This window comes from Pholis gunnellus (assembly GCF_910591455.1).
Source record: "Pholis gunnellus genome assembly, chromosome: 17".
Classification (NCBI taxonomy): Eukaryota; Metazoa; Chordata; class Actinopteri; order Perciformes; family Pholidae; genus Pholis; species Pholis gunnellus.
The window spans coordinates 16,544,260-16,562,374 of record NC_136544.1 but is presented as its reverse complement, the minus strand read 5'-3'; the positions used below and the strand labels follow the sequence as shown (position 1 = coordinate 16,562,374).

General features: G+C 45.8%; 1 protein-coding gene across 1 annotated transcript; it reads left to right on the top strand.

The window, feature by feature from the left end:
• The first annotated feature begins 1,207 nt into the window (after positions 1–1,207).
• On the top strand, positions 1,208–17,336 carry s1pr2 (sphingosine-1-phosphate receptor 2). The gene is made up of 2 exons (XM_079177401.1): positions 1,208–1,588; positions 14,060–17,336. The coding sequence occupies exon 2, from the start codon at positions 14,188–14,190 to the stop codon at positions 15,301–15,303; it is 1,116 nt and encodes a 371-aa protein (XP_079033527.1). The 5' UTR covers positions 1,208–1,588; positions 14,060–14,187; the 3' UTR covers positions 15,304–17,336.
• The last annotated feature ends 779 nt before the right edge of the window (positions 17,337–18,115 follow it).

Sequence of the window (18,115 nt, the reverse complement as noted above, 5' to 3'; positions counted from 1 at the left end):
TTTTCCCTTCTGTGAAAAAAGTTATTTGGCCATATTTTACATTAATTCCAATTTTTTTCTCAAAGCAGGAGAAACTAGACATTTCATGCTGAGTCATCATGAACAAAGTTATACCAACAGAATTTTTTAAATCTTATACTTCGGTCTCAACAACACGCAAATGTATTTATTTTCATTTGGGTAAGCAGTTCCTCTCCATATTGACTAAATTATTTTGTTTAAACTTAATGAACAGAGATTCATTTTTAATCGTGCAATAAAATAAATATATTTAAAATCTGGATTTACTCCTTTAAAACTATATATAGTTATATATAGTTGAATAAAAACTATAGTTTTTATTGAATAAAAACTATAGTTTTTATTCAATAAAAACTATAGTTTTTATTCAACTCTGACTCAAATGAATCCGCGTTGGTGTAAACCAGCCTTAATGGTGCACCAACAAACCCTGAAGCAAATGTCTGGAACACAGAAGCTGGGAACTCCTAATAAATATGACAACATCACGCAGCTCCCTCTTCTCAGCACAGACACATGACATCATGGACGACTTTGTCTTTGAGCATAATGACTGTGAGACATTATTCCCTCCTCCTGGAGGCTCTTTCACTGGGACGTCTAGGCGCAACCCGGATGACTAACAAGCCCTGACTTACCTCCACCTCACCCTCAGCGTTACACCTAAAGTCAGACCTGAGGGGTGCATGTGAAAAGCGATGACTCATCACAAACAACTAACTAAATGGCGGCACAGGAGCAGGTCAAACGCTTATTTATTTATCATAACACAGGAGAATGTATTGTCATACTGCAGGGCTTTAGATATGCATGGCCACTGCTCTCAGGGGAAACTGGGCCAGGATGAGTTGTAAAGTGTGGGCTCTGGTTCACGCTGGGATCTGCTAGGAGAGCGGAAGTGAAGAGGTGGAACATCTGGACTTCATTTGTGTGCCGGAGAAAAGTTCCAGAAATAGGATTTTCTTGTTTTTTTGTAGTTTCCATATTAATTGCTGTCCACAACCCAGCTTCATCTGTATATTTATACTGAGACTCGCCACTCTTTATGGGCATATGACGTTTCCATACACTCTGTCTCTCGCGTGGGTGTGGGTGTGTGTGTGTTTGTGTGTGACCGCGTATTGTGCGCGCGCCTCCCTGACGCTCCACAGCCCCGTGGAGCTGTTGTTCCCAGAGAGCAGCCAGGAGGACAATCAGACGGACTGCTGGATTAGAGCGACAAAAGAGAAAGTGCTGTTTCCAAATAAAAAAAGTCTTCTTTGGCTCTCATCGCTCCTCGTTTTTTCCTTCTTTGTTTTTGAATCATCGCTCTTTCGGGAGATCCTTGAACGGTTTCCGCGGCGGCGCACAGACCGGTATGGATTTACCAGAGACTAGACGAGACACGCCGTCTAGTCCTCCACCAAAGTTTTGATTGTCACCGCTGCCTCTCGACCCCGGAGCAGAGGGAAGGCGCCCAAACTTTGACGCAGCATTTGTGGAAAGCGGAGACCACATGTGAGGACGTTTGGAGACAAATATTTAGTCGGAGCGTCTTTTCGCTGCTCTCTCCTACATCTCTCATGGGGTGAGTAAAACAAGAGTTGGTGTGACAGTCTGCATGTGCTGCAGCAGCCTAACAAAAGGATCTGATGTGTCTGAATGCGCTTTCACGGGAAATGAGTGGATTTCAGTCATTCTACGGCGCGGGGGTTTCTGCATGACGTCCCCGGTCACTCATGTGCGTTAATAACGAACTGAAAGTCTCCGGTGACGCTCAAAGTCTCGAAATGTGTCGCTGACTCACAAACGCCTCTGACAGCAGAATGGCCAATGTGAAGCAAGAAACAAAACACTGCTGCAGCCACAGCGTGTGTGTGTGTGTTTTAATGAATAACAATGTGTGGTGTTAAATATTAACATGCAGGTCTACATCTGTCGATCATACAAGGGGGGGTGCATCATATGTTGTTGGAGGTTGAGCTGTGCGTGCACCCCGGGCGCGTCCTCGCAGGGGCCTCCACACACACATTTCCTTGGAGCCGTTGTGCAGCCCGCTGTGTCTCTCTCTCCCCCCCCCCCTTTCTCTGACCCCTCCGATGTTGTTGGGGCTTGTTCATCCGTCACTCTAAAGAAGGCATTGTATTGAAAGGATGTATTAATAAGACAAAAGCCTCCATTATCCCCATGTACCGGAGTTAATCTCATGGGGCCGAAGAAGGCAGGCAGAACAAAACACTGCAACACGTTGTTGTCAGAGATTTAGAATGAGCAAATATTGGAAGAGCAATCCGAATACGCTGTCGTCACAATATTGTGTATTATAGACATGTTTATATTGGAACATTTCAGTCTTTTGTCAGCCCTGTGTTACATTCCCTTATCACCACTATAAGGCCCGGACTGACCAAACAGCAGGTTGTTTCTAGTGTCTGGAAGAGGAAACCCTGCAGAGAGGGATACATAGGTGTCAGCAGTCAAGCCACGAGGCATCCTGTTGTGGGAGAATCCTCAAATACAACGAGATAAGGTGATAAGGAGGAGGAACTAATGTTTATTGCCCAGATAAAAGCCGCCATCCATCATCCTCTGTCCCGTGGATGCTCTGGGTCAGTCTGCACGCTGCTGTTCTCATTAGCAGGCAGTCTGAAGCCCCGGCCAAGGTTACGGGGCGACAAACCAAAGTCTCAAAAGCACACGGACGCTGCAAAGCCTGTTGAGTTAAGACTAGCAAACAAATCTCACTGTGATAACATCAGGAGTAGGGGGTTGAAGAGGAAGCACGCTCTGCAGCATTAGGAGAGAACTGTCAAGTTGTTGAGGGCCCTGTCGGCAGCTTCATTGATGCTGGTGTGAGAGAGAAGCTTGCTTTGTTTTGGGGGGCTGCACGGCCACCTTTGGACTCAGATGCTTCTCCCAGCATGCATTGGAGAGCCTGAAGAATGGGCATGATGCAGCCGGCCGGCCAGCCGGCCCGTCTGCGTTTGGCCAATGTGACCCACATGGCTCATTGCACCAGAAGAAAAGCCGTCACCCCACCAGACCTGACCGCTGCCAGGCTTCCTCACACTCTTCACCACCCTTGGCCTGGGCAGGAGTAACCCCATGCAGGGTGCCACAGCTCCAGGCACACGCAGCCTTTCACAGACATGCTATTAGTCTTTAAAGAGAGACTTTAAAATCGTTAGCGCAGGCAGACTGGCTCAGTCCAGCCGCCCATGACATCATGAGTTGAGGGTGTGTGTGCTGCTGACCCAGCTCACTGAGCTCAGCGGCCCTGCTCCCCTCCACAAGACAGCCGAGGTAATCGGACCCCTCTCAGCAGGGGACTTCCAGGGACTGCATGAGAAATGAGGACAAATAGATGGGTTGAATAAATAAATAGAGGTAAAAGTGCACGAACGGATAAATAAATTAAGGGTAATTCAGCGGTGGGAACTGGATTTGCGGGACTTAAACGAAACGGGTCACCAGAGGGGGGGGGGGGGGTTGAAGGCGGGGACGGGTGGCAGGTGGGTGGTGTCGATCCCTCAAGGATGCTCGGGTTTCAGCTCAGGCCTGAGAGGGGTCGGCTCCTAGGAAGCAGCGAGAAGGGTTTTCCTTTGGGAGACCCGCTTCTCTTTTGTTGTCGACACTCAGCGCTTTATTCAGCCAGATAGGAGGGATGACAACACCGTGAGATCAGAGGAGTGGCCCGCCAGAGGCACCCTGGCTTTCACCTGGTTAAATGAAACCTGTCAGGGGTCAATACAGAACTTTTTAAAGAAGAATAGGAGCCTTGGCAGATCACAGGAGACGATGCATGTGTCCATACATTTGGGCTTTTCTCTAATAATAGTAATGGCGTTCTGCAGAGAGCCATCTGGGTTCTGCAGAGTTCTTGCTGGTACTCCCCCTTGAGCTGAAAAACACTTTCCTTGGGTGTGGCAGCAGGAGCAAAATAAACGCTTTCTGTTCACAAGCTACCGAAGCGCAAGTCACAACACACAGCTGACAGCATGTAGCAGCTTTCACGGCCAAGAGCTGGGAGTGTCTCCGATCAGAGGAGTAAATATGCCGTCCTCTGATTTTTACCCGTATGCGAATAGGTTGTGTCGCTAAAGGTCACTGAAGACAGTTTGCCCGGAGGTAGAGAAGTACACATGCACTATCTGTCTCTCCTTTTCGAAACAACTCCTCTCAGTTGCTGTCAGTGCTGCTTTGATTATCTTATAAACATTTACATAAGCTGATATTTGCTGGAGACTATTTTAGGAAGGCATTTTACCCAAATGACCGAATCCATCAGCTGTAAAGTCTCCTGTTGCATTCCTTTTCCACTTGAAGGACTTGGGCAAACTATGAGACCCCCCATGACCAGGCGCTGATGCGTGTAGCAGCATGCCAGGATCTCCTGATGCTTTCTGGGCTGTTCTTCTTCTGTCACATTTCAAGCTCGGACCGGCCCCTTGTTCCAATCTGCTGCCAGTTGGTAATGATGCTGCAAATGGTTTGTTTGTTTTTTTTGAGAGCTTTGACAGGCATTTTTTCTTTGGGCAACGTTAACGCTGCAGTCAGAAACATTATGCATCCCCCAGAGACAACGACAAGTAGATTTAAGACGAGGTTTCTGGTTTCTGGTTTCTGCTGCGGCTTTGGACGAGGTCGGCAGCACTTCGCAGCCTCTCCTTAGGTTGTGCAGTGTGATTTATGAACTGGACGGAAACAAGCCCGTGCTGTCTGTTCTATAGCGGCCGTCTTAATCAGTGTGGTCATGTTGTGGTTTCCTGATTTCTGGTCATTCTCAGAGCTCACTCTAGAGACATCCAGGAGCAGGTACACATGAAGATGCTGTGGTTTTCGGAGTCCTCCTCTTTCTTCTTCTTCTCTCTTGGAAAGCCGTTATCCAGTCAGCTTTGTTTGTGCAGCTGGAGAACTCAGCGGGATTACTTCAACACCCCACCTCCCCAGATCCAGGAGTAAGCTAGGGACAGATTTCTTAGATTTTGAATTGCCCCATGCAGCCAGTTCATTTAGTCTGGAACTGGAAGTTAACTTGATCGCCTCCTAATGAGCTCTGTCAGATCTCTCTAATCACTGGCAGACTTTAAAAATAAGGCGAAATAGCCAACTGTTTAGTTAGGAAGAGCTATTAAGATTGTTTATCCTGTGAAGGCCTCGGCTTCAGTCTTTCCAGGCTGAGAGACACGATGGAATTAAGCTTCAGCCAAACACAAGCCGGGTCACGACAAAGGTCAGACTGCTCCATTGCAACAGACAGATTGAGTGGAAGTGGCGTCTGTTTACTCAAAATCAATGTGACAACTGCTCAAACGTGTCCATTCAGATGAGTGTTGTCGATGTCAAAGTCAAGTAGCTGTTGTCTCGTACCTTCTGCAAAGCTTCGCCACAGAAACACTTTCTGACCCGTTTTTGTTAGTTTTGAAAAATGTCCCTCGGCACAAACCAAAGCTGCGTAAAAAGCCAAGTCATTTACAGTGGGGCCTTTTTCTTTTAGAAATGTTTTACTCGTGTACTGTTGCCAAGAAATAAAACAGACATAGTATCCCTCCAAAACTCGGGAAGGTTGAATACCCTCGGGTCTCTTTGCGTGCACATTCGCTATTCTTTAAAAGCAGGTTGTGTTGGCCCTGCAGAAATACCTTTGCAGTTTAAGATGCAAAGTCCTCATGCCAGAGATGCTGATTTATGTTGATTTTTCTAGAAATACATTTTTCTCTTCGAAGCAAGAAATTCTTAAATTGTATAAAATATAGAAGAACAGCTGTGCACTGTGGACACAACAATGTTCCCTCTCCAGGCAACCGTGTTTTTCTCCGACAACAGAGCTGTGTTTAATGGATGTGTGTTTGCCAGAGGAGTCTGGGGTTGTTTTCCTATGCTGGACCACGAGGAGAGATGGAGGGCCTCCATCAATTCATCATCTTATCGAGCAATCAGGGCGGCTTTGTGCCCCCGTGTGTCAGCCTGTGTAGATGCCATCATTTCCCATCGTGCAGTGCTTTGCTTTGCCGGCAGCACCTTCTTCCTCTCTCCTCCACTTATTTTTGACATTCTGCCCGATGACTGTCTGTGATGATGCTCGCTGCGCAACACACACACACAATTGCATGACTATACGTTTTCATTCCTGTTCACTGGCACGCAATGCAAGAAATGACCACGAGCTCTCTCACGGCAACCGCGCAGTTTCCCAACGAAGCAGCAGAACTTGAGAAGGGGTGGAGTTCAAGGTGTAGAATGGGAGCAGGGAGCCAGGACAAAAGGGACCCGAAGGAGGGTTCAAAGCCTTTTATTGAGGGAGAGCTCATTGTAAAGACAAGGACATGGGAAGGTGTGACAGAGGCAGAGCAGCTGAAACTTGAATCAAGCTTGCCTCAGTATGCAGACCTGAGGTTTCAGACTTATCTGACTTCTTGCTTCCTCATAACAGCCAGTGTCAGTATTAAGGACGCCATGTGGTCGACACTAACCTATATATGCACGAACAAACCCAACACCTTTTCGCAGCGTTTTCATGTGTGGTTTACTGCTATTCCATGCAAAGCTTGAATTCTGAGAACAGTCTATGACTTTTCAAGCTGAGCAAATCTCAGGACAGTTTGCACAAAAATGTACATTTGGTATCAAGGATTAGTGATAAGGATGCTGTTTTTTAAAGTAGTATTATCAGTAAAGCTACATGGAACATTAGACACATTTTTTTGCACTGACAAGAGGATTTAGGACACAGTTCTAAGAAGGATTTCCTGAATCGAGTGCTGATTGCACCGTTTGTGCTGTAATGAAGTCTTTAATAGGGGACTATAAGAACATGTCTGCCCCAGATGTGTGCTAAATAAATCCTCCTTCATGTGCATTTAATCACCTCTTTGTGGCCTTGTCTTTTGATGTCTGTGGTGAAGTTTAAAATATATACATACGAGCGGAGTGTCAGAGTGAGGACGATGCAGCGAGCAGCATGAAAGGGAGATATGCAAAATAGAGCGAGATATAAAAACGTGAATAATTTGTAAGACAGTGACTGAAGTTGACAGGAATGGTCCGAGGGTGAAGGTATTACAGTAATTGCCTCTCAGGCGCCACCCTTGGAGATCCCCAACCCCCCCAATGGAGCAGACTGAGGGGGTGGGGGGGGGGGGGGGGGGGGTCTGCCGGTCATGCGGGTTATGGCTCCTCGGGCTGTATGATGCCCCTCTTTTTTTTTTTAACGCAGCCCTTTGTCTCCGGTTCCTCTCTAAGAGCCACATGAGCAGCTGCCATAAATAGAGCGCTGCAAAGTTTCAAGAGATGAACTGACTGAGGAGAGGAACAGAAAACAAGACGAGTCACTTTGAAACGCGCAGGAAACAAAAACAACTGAGCCGGGTTGAGAGACTGGACCCCTCAGAAGAGGCTGTACCCAAACTGTCAAAGTGTTTGACGAGCGAAAGGGTAATCCCTAATTAAACGATCGTATTGAGGACACCCACTCCCTTAATATCTAGCAGCTTATACGCAGTTTTAATGAACCGTGTCAGCACAATAACGGACAAAGAGAGAGGAAGGTTCATATTAAACACAGAGTGAAAAAGAGGGAACCTTTTTCATGTCCCCAAAAGGTAACTGTTTTGTTATTTGCCTCATCCAATGCCATGATGCTGGTATCATCACTCTGATGCAAACTTGTAATACTTCTCTCTTTTTTTTTTTTCTATGTAAAATGTGTTGTTCCCCCAGTTGAGTTCCTCTCCCAGTTAAACTGTGAGATACTGCAGGCCCCGTCTCTATCTCTCCGTCTGTTCTTCCTCTCGTACAAGTTACAGCGCGACACTGAAACAGGCTCTCTTCTTTCTTGTTCGTACTTCCCCTTAAAACCTCTTTTGTCTGGTGATTTCACGAGCTGCTGTTGTTTCAAAAATCACAGATCCTGACGACTCAATTGCCCGTATTTCCCTCCTCCATCCTCGCCCTCAGTGTGTGAAGTCACTGACAGAATGTGTCAGACTCTCTGGATTTTACTACACTGCTATTCGACGTTTAGGAAATGACAGTAAACATCTGAAAATACCTAAACTGCATTTCCCTTCCTATTGTATTACAACAGTAATAGTTGAGGTAGCCGATGAGAGATTATGTTCTCTTAGTGCCAGCTGTGCATCTTCACTTGACTGTTTTGGGCATCGGTCGTTATCAGTGAGCTTGTCGGCAGCGCGGCGCGTAACAGGGATAACAGTGACTGCTCGAGATAAGATCCGGCCATCATAGATGTAAGAACTGTTCTGGGTTTATTTTGACCTCACAGAGGCGCCGCTGTGTGTGAGCTGTGACCGGTGTCATTTGAAGGACCAGTCATGTCGCAGCAGCTCCGTGAATCCTCTCCGTGCCAGATTACAGTCATACTGGAAACGTTAACGCTTCTTTTTTCCTGGAAATTGACTGTGAAAAAATCAATATGGGCTGAGTGTGAAAAGATTTCACACTCGGAGCCGCGGGGCTCAGCGACGGACAGAGCAGCAGAAAGAGACGCTGCAGCCACCTGCCAGCGGACACAGTCCTGCGTGGGCCGGCCGTGATGCTGCAAATGTAAGATTTAAATCGGTCTAATATTAAGATGTAACACACATTCACTGTAGGCTATTTAAAAGTGTTACTGGTGGTGTGAAGACACGTCATCACTGATAAAGTGTAATAAGTGGAAAAGTGTAGAGCGGACTGTGGGTGTGCATCTTTCAGTTTAGTCATTTCCTGAGAAGTGGTAGCAGTGGTGAAATTATGTGGCGGTTAATGGTGAGTTGTGTTTGGCATGTCAACACTTGACGGGGGAAACTCTCTGACTGCATTGCTGTGCTTTTGGCGCGTGGAACTTTCCTGCGTGGCGCCATAGCTCTCCTGCCGTACCCCCACTCTATACAATCACACTCACACCTTTCGGTTTCAGTCAAAATACTCAAAAGGTCACCTATATTTAGTTTGAGTTCAAAGACAACAACAACACAGGATTTTTGCTGTTGAGCTCACAACCTCCATCACTCTGACATATGTACATGTCAGACTCATATGCGTGCTGGTCGTCCTGCTGTCCTTTGGTCTGGAGGTCAGTTTGAACAGTGGTTCTCAACTTCTTCTAATCGCGAGCCCGCAGAATAATCAGATCGGTGTTCTCGACCTCCTAGTTGTGTTTTAGTTTGAACAGCCAGCACCAAGTCGTTGTCCAGTGGGCTCCAGGCTCTGCAGAGTTTTGATGCGTCCGGACTCCTTTTTCTCTCTCTTTCAAATCTATTCCGAGGCAGATGATATTACTGATACAGGCAAAGTCATTTAAAAAACCATCCCCCAGTCGAAAATATGTTATTTCATTTTATTCTCCAGAACCATCTGGCGCCCCCTGATATTATTTAGAAAATGCTGGACATAAGCAGCAGAGGGGAGAAAAAAAGTGTACAGTTATAAAGAAAAGGCCCATCCAGAGATAAATGATACACTGATACCTCCATTAACGGCGGTGAATTAAGTCTATTCCAGAAGAAAAGCCTGGCGTCTCCAAGAGGGCGCAGGAAGTCATTAAATCCCCTTAAAATGGGAACATTTACGTGATTAACTTTTTCATATTTTAGTCCAAACAAAGAAGATCTTTGTGTTATAGTCTCATTTTTTTAGAGCAGATTCTGTGCTGTGAGAAAAAAAAAAAAAAAAAACAAGCTGGATCGGTGCTCTGTTGCCACTACAGCGGCTTGTGAGCAGCGAGTGTGAAGGGCAGACGGAGGAAGATGAAGTTTACAGGATGTAACGGACCACAAACTGCTCGGGCGATTCTTGTCGGTAAACAATCATTAAACACATTTCACTAAACAAGATAAGCCACAAATGTTAACTGTCCAACACAAGGTTAGTTGTCCGCCCTTATCTCGACCAAAATGTGGGTGGGAGATTGTACGTGTGAGCTAAAGCACGTGTGTGTGTGTGTGTGTGTGTGTGTGTGTGTGGGCGTGTGTGTGTGTGTGTGTGTACACAGAAACGTGGACATGCATGCTGTGTCGACGGTTGGGAGCTCTGTTTGAAGTGCTTTCTTCCAGAGAAAGTAGAGCCCGAGTGTGACAGGTAGCAGGTGATGCAATGGGGCGGCCTTGCCTTGGTTTTTAGTGAGCAGACGTTGTGCTAATTGGGGCTTATCAGGTGTTTCTGGGGGGGGAAACCACCTGAGGCTTTTGTGCAGTCGTCAGGTCCCATGATGGAGAGGGGAACTCTGTCTCTTGTTAAGGATTAGGAGGAAACAAGAGTCGGCTTTCAGCAGCTCTATTTTGAATCACCTTGTGGACGATCTATGCAGCTGGTTGCAGGTGTCGGTTCCGTGGTCGATTTTAAAGCATGTTTGCAACTGTAGGTGGTTATGAAAAGTAAGCATAGCTGTGAAAAGCAGTTAATGTGAACATTCACCACACACGGGCATCACCGCATCATCTCTCTAGAAACTGGAACTGTGCAGCTTTGGTGATGATGGGGTTCACGAAGCGTTCCGATAGGATATCCTGTCTCAGGTGTCTGTCTCTTGCTTTACTTCCTTTGTCTCTGAGGCGCCTGTGTCCACCGTTGTCTCTGTTCATCACCTTGTCTGACATTTCTGAGCTTCACTGTGAAATCCAGACAGGATATTTGTTACTTGCTGCAGCCTCTCTGCACCTTCACATACATCACAGTAAGTTGTTCGTGAAACCACAATGTTCCATCACCTCTGTTCTCATGAAAAAAACAATTACAAAGTATTTGAGATGCACAACATCTACATACTTCAGCGTATTTACATAGTATTTAAGTCATAATGGATTAAGTTATTTTAAATTGGAACAATTCAAGTTGCAGTTAAGTACATGGATATGCTGTCCCACAGTATCACTTTTAAATACTATAGTAGTAGCAGTAATAGTAAAAGTAATAGTAAAAACCATGAATGCAACCTGAATATAGATCAATTATATTTAAGTTAAATATATCTTTAATGCATAAGTGTGTTCAGTTGAATTGGTTTGAAGTGCAGGCAGATAATACTACACAACATCTGATGCACAGTATTTAAACTTTAGAGCAGTGGTGACTCTTGCACTGACTCTGGCTGCAGAATTCAAATCTGAATATTTTTATATACTTTTGAAATTGTACGTAAATATGATTTAGCTCATAGAATATTTCACTGAATACCTAAACACTTTAATAGCAGTATTAATGTGACATTTTTTACTGTTTTTACTCTTCCGTTGACATACTGAAGTGTAGTTTTTTTGCAGCTGCAGCCATCACATTGTTGTTATACCACATGGTGTGACTACATGTTTTGACACTGTGTTGTGTCTACTGTGGAAGTCTGACAGTGATGCCCGGGTCGAACACAGGGCACAATTTCGACGATGGTCGGGAGGGAAGGAGGGGGGGGGGGAGGGGTTGGATCGCAGGAAGTCTGCACTTCTGTCGACCAATTACCAGGGAAACACCTGAATGGCACACGGGCGGCAGGTAGAGGGGCAGGGCGGGGCTGTCGGTGAACCAGCCCGGCAGGTTTCACACACACACACACAGACACTAAGTGAAATCCCTGTGATGACTGACGCAAAGGACTGGAGGTGACGGGACGACCTCGAGCTGTCTGCTCAACGCATACGAGAGCCGAGAGAAAGATGGCGCAAACTCTGGTGCGTTTTTCTCTTCGCAGACTGGAGACTGTGCAGATACGGAGCTGGCTGATTTTTCCAGTAATAAAATCATTATAGGCTGCAATAATGTAACCTGATGTAATTACGCTGGTGCGGCTGGCACACGTGCTCAGCCTCAAGCCGGCTATTCGTGTCTATTAATGGAGCTGAAAAGGATGGGGAGGTGGGAGGTGGGAGGGGGGGGGGGGTCTGCCCTGATACAGCAGTTCTGATAAGGGAGTGCTCGGCTGTAAATACATTTCTGTTATGATACAGCTGCAGTAGCCAAATGGAAGTGCGCCGTCCCATTATTAAGGCTGAAGGGCAATGCTATCCACGCTGAAGGAGACTATTGTTCTTTGTTCCTGCTGGAGGAAACCGTGTGCTGGTTATTGCTGGCTGTGTGTCGAACCTGGGGAATGCTGTGCTGCACTACTCCACGTCTGTCACAATTAGCCGTGTGTGTGTGTGTGTGTGTGTGTGTGTGTGTGTGTGTGTGTGTGTGTGTGTGTGTGTGTGTGTGTGTGTGTGTGTGTGTGTGTGTGTGTGTGTGTGTGTGTGTGTGTGTGTGTGTGTGTGTGTGTGTGTGTGTGTGGAAAGAAGATTTCTGTGCATGCGAGCAGAGTGCAGTCCGGCGCGGTGCAACTCGTCACATGGATGAGTTTGTGGACGTCACGGTGATGTCTCAGATTCCAGCCTTTGTGTCCAGATGCCGTTCCACATGCATGCTCTCCGTCCGGCTTTGTCTCGTTCCCTCGCCACCTTTCAGTCTCTCTGGTTTTGAGTAGAAGCCCAGCTGAACAGAGACGAGGTTCAAGCCCCAGTTTCCACTAAAGGTTTCCAGTTAAGCGCGATGCTGCAGAAGATGAACAGTGTTAGATTTCCTCTGGAGCTGCAGAGGGATCCTGTTGCTTTTGACAGGTTGAAGACACCAGCTCCACCTCTTAATTAGATTTCCAGAGCCTCCAACTTTCCTTTGTTTTGGTTTGTTTATGGGTTTCTCCTTGAGGGAGAGAGCTCTCTGAGTAATGTGAAGCCACTAAAGTGGTTTGGCTGCATCATTATAAAACTTAACACTTTATCAGCTTTACATATTCTGCTAAAATACAGCAACTTGCTTTTTGAATAAAACAAAAAATGGAAGGAAATAAGTTCCAACATTCTTTAAAGGAATAAATTGAGCATTGAATGAAACACAAAAGTCCCCAATTAAAGAATGATAGTAACATTTTAAAGTGCAAATTTGTACTGATAACTCAAAACATCTCTCGTGATGTGTTTCTCACACAAGTTGACATCTCGATATCGATAAAATACGATGAATTGTCCATCCCAGTTTCTCAAAGTCGAAGGTCATATCTTTAAATGTTGTTTTTTCATTCCAAACCCCAAATATTTTTAGTTTATTATGATATAAAACTGAGAAAAGTAGGAAATCCCCTTATTTGAGAGACTGAAACAAGCATTTTTTGCCATTTTTGCATGAAAAATTACTTTAAAGATGATTTTTCTGCCAATCAGCGCTACTTAAAAGTGTGATACGTCATACAAATGGTGTATGATTTTCACCAAAGTTAGTTTTCTCACAAAGTCAGCGAAACTCGCACCTTTTGCTCTCGGGCCTCTGTTTGATTTGCTAGTTCTCTTGTGTGAACTGGTTGGAGGGGTCGGGATGAGATGAGGAGGTCTGGCGGATCCAAAAGCTATGCAGAAGTTTCAAGAGGTAGCTCACTGGAGCGGAAAGGTTCGCTCCCCACAACAATGCCATGTGTTGACAGCCGAGTGCTCGGACAGGGTTAGTGGAATGTCCCTTTGTCTGAGCACCAGCACTCACAGAGTATTTATTCTTCTACCTGAAGATGATCTCTGCCTGCACAGGTTCACCAGCCCAAACAAAGGGGAGATCATTTCCTGATTTATACCCTCAGAGTGAATTTCCCCACCTTCATTTTTTTTTTTTTCACAATAACGTACAACACCACTGAGTTATTACTTTCCGTTCCTTTTAGACCGCAACAAGCTGCAACTGTTTCCTGCGTGGGTGTTCAGTTTGGGATTCAGCGTGTTCACCGTCTTCTACTTTAAATGTGAATGCCAGAGCTTCATTTTGAAATCTGTTTATCTGATAGATCACCTCAGGGACATTTGATTGAATATGGTGCTCATTTTGTAGCTATTGTCTATTGCTGTTCCTCCACTCTTTGACTTGAAGTGTTTAGTTTCCAGTTTCCACTGTGCAGATCGAGGAGCAGCAGGTTGTTGCCTGGTTACGTTGTTTTGACTTTGGCATTGCTTTGCTAAAAATCTACGCTTGCTTTGTCACCGTTTATTTCATGTGTGCAAGTGAATTTCCCCTGTCGGTAACCCGGGCCTTCTCTTCCTTTCTGTGTGTGCAGGTGACCCACATAGAGCTCCTCAGACGTGACTGTGGGACAGGCCGTCTCCCTCACAGCCCGAGCCGTCTCCCTGTCCCTGAAAGGCAATGATTATCGACTACGACGCTCTGCACGACTCCACTGTGTGAATGAATCTTTGCCGTAAAGCCGCTGTGCTCTGCCACCCTGTCACCATGAAGAACAAGTACTCCCAATACTACAACCATAGCTTGATCCCCTCCTACTATGCCTTTGCTAAGAACATGACCATCCAGGAGCTGGTTATACATACTGAGAAAAAGAAAACGCTCACCACCCTCAACATCGCCATCGTGGTCCTCTGCACCTTCATCATCCTGGAGAATCTGCTGGTCCTCATCGCTGTCTGCCGCAACAAGAAGTTCCACTCCGCCATGTTTTTCTTCATCGGCAACCTGGCGTTCTCTGACCTGCTGGCAGGCTCGGCCTACATAGCCAACATTTTCCTGTCGGGGCCGAGGACTTTTGACCTGATACCCGTACAGTGGTTCATCCGGGAGGGCACGGCGTTTATCGCTCTGGCGGCTTCAGTCTTCAGCTTGCTGGCGATAGCTACGGAGCGCTATATTGCAATCACCAAGGTCAAGGTGTACGGCTCCACCAAAACGTGCCGCATGTTCCTCCTGATAGGAGCCTGTTGGGTCACGTCCATCCTGCTCGGAGGACTTCCCATCATCGGCTGGAACTGCATCGACGACCTCCGTGAATGCTCGACGGTGTTGCCGCTCTACTCCAAGAAATACATCCTCTTCGTTGTCACCATTTTCAGCCTCATACTGCTCTCTATTGTCATCCTCTACGTGAGGATCTATTTGATTGTACGCTCCAGCCACCATGAGGCGACCAACTCGCCGGCCTATGCCCTTTTGAAAACAGTCACAATAGTGCTGGGCGTCTTCATCATGTGCTGGCTGCCCGCTTTTATCATCCTCCTCCTGGATTCGTCATGCAGGATACAGTTCTGCCCTATCCTCTCCAAAGCGGACATCTTTTTTGGCTTTGCCACTCTGAACTCGGCGCTGAACCCCGTGATCTACACGCTGCGCAGCAAGGACATGAGGAAGGAGTTTCTGCGTGTGTTGTGCTGCTGGGGGGTGCTGCAAAGCGGGCGGCCAGCCGACCGTTGTCTGGTCCCTCTGAAGAGCTCCAGCTCTCTGGAACACTGCACCAACAAACATGAATACCAGACCACACCAATCATGCAGGACTGTACCACCTGTGTCTGATACGGTGCGAACACATCAGAGTGAATGTGTGTGTGAATGAGAGAGAGTGTGTGTGTGTGTGTGTGTGTGTGTGTGTGTGTGTGTGTGTGTGTGTGTGTGTGTGTGTGTGTGTGAGATAAAGAAGAGAGGCCGTGATGTGATGCAGAGATGTTAAAAAAAAAAAGACACTCTGGACTGAGATGCCTGGCAAGGCTACAACGCGGCCTTTTTCTTATTACAATCAAAATTGTGTGAATTCACAATCAGCATTCAATCGATTCGCAGCGTGTGTAAAAACACGATGTTTCAAGAGGGAACCAATTCAGCAGGAGGGAACTGTCAGAAATGTGAAAAGAGCTTTTTTTCATGGGTACTCTTAATTAATATGGAGTTGCAAACCATCGTCATGTATATGCCCGTCGTCTTGTTTTTCTTTCTAAACATGTAAACCCCTATTAAAACGCCAGAATTAGAAACATAACCAACATAATATTGTAGTTATGGTGAGTTGCTTTGGTCCTTTCAGCAACTGCAGCTATGCAAAGCTTGCAAAGTTGCACTTTGTAGATGACTTCAGAGATGGTTGTCGCTCGTTAGGTTTGAACAACTTTACTCTCCTGTGCTGATACGTGTGAACATCAGGCCCACCGATCCATCTCTTGCTCGTCACAGAGCTGGAGACGGTGATCAGCTTCACTCACCACTGAACTCCAGTGAAGCCAAGTTACCACGAGTGCTCCCTCAACTAAAACCAGGGCTATATATTCCCGATATAACCTTGCTTAAACCATTTGATTAACTACAACAAACTTACATAATCTGCTTACATTTAATGCATGAGATTCTAACTTATTTGTAAGTGCTAATGTATGTATGATATATTCCAGCTCCAGCTTCCATCACTAACACCCCTTCCCTCATCTGTTCTCATAATCTGTCCCACTTGCTTTTACTGTTGTCTTTTGTATCTTAACAGTTTCCGTCGAGGAAGGCCTAATCAGAAAGCACATTTCCTGAAGTGAGTTGGCACTGATGCGTTTCATTCAATGTCAGCTGTCCAGCAGCTTTGACCAATGGGGCCGATGTCCTGACAGTGTTGTAGCAACGTAGCAACGTAGCAACAATGTGCCCTCTCTGTTTTTGCCTTCCTCTTGGGGAAATTAGGCTGAATGTATGTATGAAGTGTTTGGGGCAGGCGCTCCATTGTCGACAGTATTATTGATCACCCTTTTGAATTGCCAAGTCATTGACGAGCAGAGAGTGGGATGAACAGGGTAGGTCACTCTCACTGTGAAGTCTTAAATAGCACCATGAACAAAACAAACAAAGTTGTGAACATCCTGGTTTAATTTGTTGGCCATATGCCTTGTGCAGCTAAAGATGTAAACACGTCTCATCTTTCCAAAGACCCCTCTCCTCCCCTACAAAACACGAGAAGATCCGGTTCCAAATGCACAGAGGGAGGGGTGGGGTGGCGGGGGGGGGGGATCTGCCCTCCTGGGAGGTCACCTTCATCCTCATCTCTGATATCCTACAACATGTCACTTCCTGCAGCCACAGGAAGTCCTGTTTTTCATTGTCCAGTTCCTGTTGTTCAGGGTTACACTAACCGTTCTCCTGTGGACACGCATTTAAAACTCTTCTCTCCCTCAGTGTTTTTGGTATTGACATTTACATTTAGATGACCAAGTAGAAATGGTGAAAAGCACTTTGGCAGCTTCAGTGATGTTTGCTTTCCCCCAGTTTTTTATTTTTATTTTCAGATGGAGAGGTGTTTTAAACTGTGTACCTGTCCCTTCATTGTGTTGCTTGACTCTGTGATGTTTTATAATAAATACATGAATAACTATGTATGTTTGTATGTAAGAATGTATGTATTTTTGTACAGTATGTATGATTTGTGTTGTTGAAATGTCTCGTGTGCAATAGCCTTTTGTGTCCAATAGCACGCTGCCTGTGTTAAATCGGTACAATCTGAAACACTAATGTAGGTACATAAACGTTTTGTTAATTGCATTCCCTTTTTTATAAAATAAATGAAATACTGAAAGAAATCTTTGTGTGCGTTTGAGTTTAACTCTGATTTGCAAGCAACTTAATTGCAGCTGTGGCTTCTCTGCAGGTCCTGAGACGCCTCGCTATTGTGCCAGCATCTGAGAAGTATTCAAAATGGAGCATTTAATCCAAACATGCTCCGACATGGTCAGAAAAACACTAGCTTCAACATGACAGCCTGACGCAAATGCTGCTTGGCCATTAATCATGGCTCTCTTACCTAATCAAATTATTAAATTGCTTAGAGGCTAAAGCAAGACAGGGCTATGGTGGGAAGCTGGGCAGAGAGAAGGGAGGCTGGAAATGGGGTGCGGTGAGGAAGAATGTCTATTTGTAAGATAGTTTGTCTGAGAGAAGCATAGAGAAAGGCCCCGGGAGAGGTTTTCGGGGTGAGGGGAGAGACTGACATATAGTGGCCTTGGGAGAGTTGGGCTTGTTTCCTGTCAGACGTCCAGGATTCCTGGGTGGGAACATTGGCTGAATCAGCCCCAGGAGGCTGCGCTGCTGGGATGCCTGCCAAGTCTTTCCAGCGCCCTGCAGGATATGACATCAGACTCAGAAACCTGGAGGTGAAGTTGTATATACAAAAACATTTAAGTCAGCACATGAGACATATGTGGGTTTGTCCCTGCAAAAATAACACTGAAAAGTAGACATGGAGAAAAAATAGCATACTTATTTAACATCTACATTAGATTATGTAAATATAACACACACACACACACACACTACCTGGAAATTGATCACTGCTCAATTAATAGCCTATAGGTCTATACAT